General features: G+C 35.5%; 1 protein-coding gene across 1 annotated transcript in view; it reads left to right on the forward strand.

Annotated features, from left to right (window-relative positions):
* Positions 1-1,016: 1,016 nt before the first annotated feature.
* LOC111697630 (myosin heavy chain, non-muscle) overlaps positions 1,017-5,543 on the forward strand; it is a 57,954-nt gene continuing 53,427 nt past the window's right edge. The window contains exons 1-3 of the mRNA XM_023467696.1: positions 1,017-1,544; positions 2,110-2,252; positions 3,272-3,285. Coding sequence (XP_023323464.1) covers positions 1,200-1,544; positions 2,110-2,252; positions 3,272-3,285 — 502 coding nt within the window. The 5' untranslated portion in view covers positions 1,017-1,199. The remainder of the gene's footprint in view (positions 1,545-2,109; positions 2,253-3,271; positions 3,286-5,543) is intronic.

A 5,543-nucleotide genomic window follows, 5' to 3' on the forward strand; every position in this document is an offset into this window, starting at 1 on the left:
GGAATGGGTTACAAGAAATTCCTCAGACCTGGTTCCTCGGAATGAGTTACGAGAAATTCCTCGGAATAGCTGTCGACATTTTCACCGGATTTTCCTGTGAAAGATTCCTGGGAATTTCCGCGGATTCCCAGGAAAGATTCCTGGGAATTTCCGCGGATTTTCCCCAAAATTATTACTTGGGTAAATAATGCATATTTTTAGGAATTATTTACATACAAGGGGGGGCCTACTATAACACATCCGACCTACTAGCACGTGGTTTTACAGCTGCTATATGGACTTATGGCCGCAGCGCCCGGCCCCCCATCTTGTCCTAGCCGCGGCGCTTGGCCGGCCCTAACCTGTCCTAGCCGCATTACTCGGCCCAGAAATTGTCTTAACCTAACCTAACCCTCAAATATACAAAAATAAGCAACTGGCGTAGGTCCGATATTGCAGTAGGTCGGAAAGTTAGTAGGTCAGAAGTTCATGTAGGGGGGATGTTGCGCGACGAAGTAACATATGATGTAACATTATAACCTTCATTAATTTCTTCTTCATGTAAAATAACAATTGAAAATTTCAATTTTATTATGATGAATTGCGTATAGACGATGTTATAACGGTGGTGTATTTAATTCGACCTACACTTATCCGCCATACTCCACTTCTGACCTACGCCAAATCCGCTATACTACACATCCGACCTACTAGCACGTGGTTTTATAGCTGCTATGGACTTGTGGACACACCCTGCAAAATTTAAACCTGTTGAATTTCCGCATAGAAATAGAATATCGAATATGCATGCTAGAATTTTACTTTTGCATACTTATTTTCAGTTTTGAAATGAGATTTTTTTATTTCTTTAGTCTTAATTCTTTCAGTGTCTCAGGTTTTTAAATTATTTTCGGGTTTTATTAATTTTTGGGTGTTTCCTAACGTTAATTTTAAAGTTTAAGTTGTATTTGTGCTCGGGATGTATTTGTCTCTGAATTGGCGCGGCAGGGTGAAAGTTAGTTTAGACTTTAGAGTGAGTCAGACTGAAGCAGGTATACACTACAATCCTTACAGTCAAACTCGGCCCTTCTACTAGACATGTGGACATACCACACTGCCTAGATTCGGCCCAACCACACTTCATGTGTACCTTTAACCTTAGTTATTTATAATAAAATTATATATTTATTTGACTCCTGAAGTGATCGGACTAGTTTATAATGACCGAAGTTGATAGATCCGATCCGGAACTTAAGTTCTTGGTCGTGGATAGAAATGCTTTTAGTGACCCCGCCACCCAGGCCGAATGGGCTCAAAAACGGCTAGTATGGGTCCCCGATGAGACCTACGGGTTTATCGCGGCCTCCATGAAGAGGACCCAAGGGGAGGAGGTGGAGGTTGAGATAGTTGAGACCTGTAAGAAAAAACTAGTCTCTAAAGATGATATGCAGAAGATGAACCCCCCTAAGTATGATAAACAGGAAGATATGGCGAATTTGACTTGCTTGAACGAAGCCAGCGTCCTGCATAATATTAAAGAGAGATATTATTCCGGCCTTATTTATGTGAGTATTTTTCGTTAGCCGGTATCTTTATTTTTTCCTTTTCTACTCAGTTAATTGAAGACCCGTTATATTGAGGCCCCCTCCCCACGTAGCAAAAAACTTATTTGTATTTAAGGCTTCTAATTAAAAATTGTCTTGAATTTATGTTTTAAACTAAATCTCAAAACTTGATGAATTTCAAAATTGTGTGTCCGGGATATAAATTTTCAAAAATTATCCCCCTTTCCGGGAGGTAAGGGGGGTAGTTATGAGTTTTGATAGGAAGAATTGAGTATTTTATATGAGAAGGCAAGTTTTTATTTCTGTTAGATTTTATACTTCGTACGCTGAAATTTATTATTTTCCAATTTCTCCCAATTCAGCGAATAAACCTTAAAATAAATTCCTGAAATCATGGAAATTAAACTGTTTCCGAAAGGGGGTGGGGGGTGTAAAAAATGAAACCGTTTAAGTAGAATTTTTAAGTTTGCATATTATAGAATTTAGCCTTACGAAATTAAATTATTTTCAACCGTCGCTATTTTATTTTTCAGGCAAAATTTTATCATGATTATTTTTTGTCTAGACGTATTCCGGTTTGTTCTGTGTTGTTGTGAACCCCTATAAACGTCTACCGATCTACAGTGAGAAAATTATCGAGATCTACAAGGGGAAAAAGAGACATGAGGTTCCCCCTCATGTATTCGCAGTCACAGACATTGCATACAGGTAAATCAGAATAATGCGTACAGGAATTCCAGGTCATTGTGTATAGTTAAAACAGGATATTGCGTACAGGTATACAAGGATATTGCGTACATGTATGGCAAAATGTTGCGTACAGGTATACTAGGTTATTGCGTACACTACAAGTATACCAGGATATTGTGGTTAGGTATTTCCACGATTTTATTTTTTTTACACTGAGCTTACATTCGTCCTCATTTGAATGTTTCTGGACTTATCCAGGATCCGACCAAAATAATTGGATCTGTCTTTATTTTCGAGTCAGGGGCCTGGATCCGCCCTAATGTAATTTGACCCGGGTTCAGGATCCGTCCTGACGTAAGTCGATCCGGATCTTGGATCTATCCTAATATAAGATGATCCGGATCCTGGAGCTGACTTTATGCAAATGGATACGATCCTCATGTGATAAATTGATCCGTCCATTTGAAAGGATCCGGTATTTGGATCCGTACAAATGCAAACAGATCTGAATTCTGAATCTGTCCAAATGGAAGTGGGTTCAACGTCCGTCAGAAGACGAATGATAAAAATTTAATCATTTTAATAGTCTTACCTCAATTCCTGTTTAGAAATGAGATTGTTCAAACTGAATTTTTTATATTTATTGCTCAAAGTTTACATTAGCTAAGTATCAAAAGTAAACTTTTGTTACTTAAGTGTTGTCGGCCTTATCTTTTATTTTTATTGCGCTATATAAAATAGAAAGATATGGATTTGGGAAATTTTTCTGTTTTGTAATCTTGCTTCTATTGGTATAAGGGATATTCACTAAAATATGGGAAAGCAAATTAAACATCAACTTATCGATATTTTTACCCAAAATAACATTTTACAATTAAAGCTTTCCATTATCATTCCTAATATATTTGAGAAAAAATATGAAATCTTTGCTCATTGCAATGCATTATTTAGAGGGAGAGGAAGGAACTATGTTTGATATAAACCATGCAATTTACTGTAATACACTGAAATATTAATTAAAACTAATTTTTTTTTAGGTCTATGCTTCAAGGTGAGACTTTCGAAGAAGGATGAGTATTTTTAAATTAATAATAAATGAATCCTCGCTTAAAGATGAAAATCTTCGATTGCTCTTAAAATCTTTAAAATCTTTTCTGAAATATTTTGATTGTCAAGTTTCCTCATTTTGCTTTGTTCCTACTCTAAATATCTTTTTAACCATTTGATTCATCTTATTTATGATTTAAATCCATATTCGACACTTTGATCCCTGTCATATGATTTAAATCCTTTTTCGACACTTTGATCCCTCTCATTGATGTGTTAGATCCGTTTTTGACACCTTAATCCCTCTCTTTTAAGATTTAAATCTATTTTAGAAACCTTGATTCCTTTCATATAATTTAGATCCATTTTAGACGCATTGATCCCTCTCTTGAGGTGTTAGATCCGTGTTTGACACCTTTATCCCTCTCATTTATGATTTAATCCATTTTAGACACCTTGATCACCTCTCATTGATATGTTAGATCCGTTTTTGACACCTTAATCCCTCTCATTTATGATTTAAATTCATTTTCGACACTTTGACACTCAGATCCCTCTCGTATGAGTTAGATCCGTTATGACACCGTAATCCTTCTCACTTATTATTTTTAATTTAGATGCATTTTCGACATCTTGATCCATCTCATTTTCTCATGATCTTATTCATAATTTCTAACCCCAGTTCTTCATCCTTTATCTTGTACAAAAACCTTCATTGGTGATCTTCTCTCAACTTCAAGTATTGTTGTCTGAAATGTTCGCCCCCCCCCCCCGTTCATGGGAATTAATAAAAAATATAGACTTTTTTCATGAAAGGGACTGTACGCGTTATTTCAAGTGGACCCTCAAAGTTGGCAATGCCCGATTAACAACGTCACCCTCAAGGCCTAAAACATTTTTTCTGATAAATTGTTGGGGTTTTTTTCTAGAGTAAAAAGTGTTTAATTCAAATATGTTTTAAAAGTTGCTCTGTAGTTGAAATACTCATGTCATTAATGCATACTTTATCAGACAAAGGTTTTAAGGGTATCGTTATGAATCGGACATTGCCTGCTTTGCATGGAGGGTCACTTGAATACGCTATAGTGATCAACATTTTCCAACATGTTTGGGGGGGGGGGGCGTATCTTATGAAATTTTGACTAAATCTTGATCAGCAATTATGAATTTTAATATTTAATTTGGGGTTATAAGATTTGCATTATTCGATTTCGCAGGAATAATATGTTAGCGTAAATATTTAAAATACGTTTTTATCGCAACCTAAAGCCTCGCTTCTTATAGTCCATTTCTTTTGCCCTTAAACCCCAATGTTTATTACCCCCTCCCCCCACCCCAGTCGTGTTTTTGTTGAGACTCTGTGAAGAGAATAAAGCAAAAAGTATTCTGACCCACATACTTTTTCTAAGAGATCAGCTGATACCTGAATACTTAACTGTTTCTATACAAGGGTTTGAACCTCGTAAGACTGTTTCCATTACGTAAATCAGGGCTTACATCATTTAGCTCTAAGGGACTCAGGACTGTGAGCATAATTTCAAGTGACCCTCCATGCAAAGAGGGCAATGCCCGATTTACAACTGATCAAAACAGAATTAAGTTTAATAAACATACATTTTTCTTCTTTTAAACCTTTTTGGCCAAATTTTTTTACTATTTTGTTAACGACTGTTCAACACATTTAACAACAATTTTATTCTAGTTTTTAGAATGAACATAACTGTTTTTATTGTTTAAGGGACTGTTGAATTAGTTTCAAGTGAGTCTCTGTTTATTGTTTAGTGTTTACAGAGCGGAAAGACCGATTCAAAATGATACCCTTAAAATCTTTACTTTACTGGTTATGGGTGAATTAAATATCCTAGAGCTGAAAATACATTTTTAAGAATTATGGATTTTCTTTAAAAGTCAAAGAAGGATATTGTCAAAAATTTTAAGATTTCTCAGTGTACTCAGACCTGCGAATCTACATTTCTACTTCAAATTAGGTCTACAGTCCCTTGGTCAACTTGAGATCAAAGTAAAAGAAAAATTTGGGTCAAAAACCTTAAGTTCTCTTTCATGTTTTATTAACAGCTTTCTGCTACTTGTCACACTTTTATTTCAGTATCTATCTATCGATGAAATTATTTATTTATTTATTCCTACTGTTTAGTTATAAAACATGCTCCAATATATATATTTATAGAAGTTCACTTGCATAGTTGTAATCCAACATCAGTTTAAGCAAATAATCGTTGCTGTGTAACCATATCGTGGGGG

Source organism: Eurytemora carolleeae, unplaced genomic scaffold, assembly GCF_000591075.1.
Source record: "Eurytemora carolleeae unplaced genomic scaffold, Eaff_2.0 scaffold133, whole genome shotgun sequence".
Taxonomy (NCBI): Eukaryota; Metazoa; Arthropoda; class Copepoda; order Calanoida; family Temoridae; genus Eurytemora; species Eurytemora carolleeae.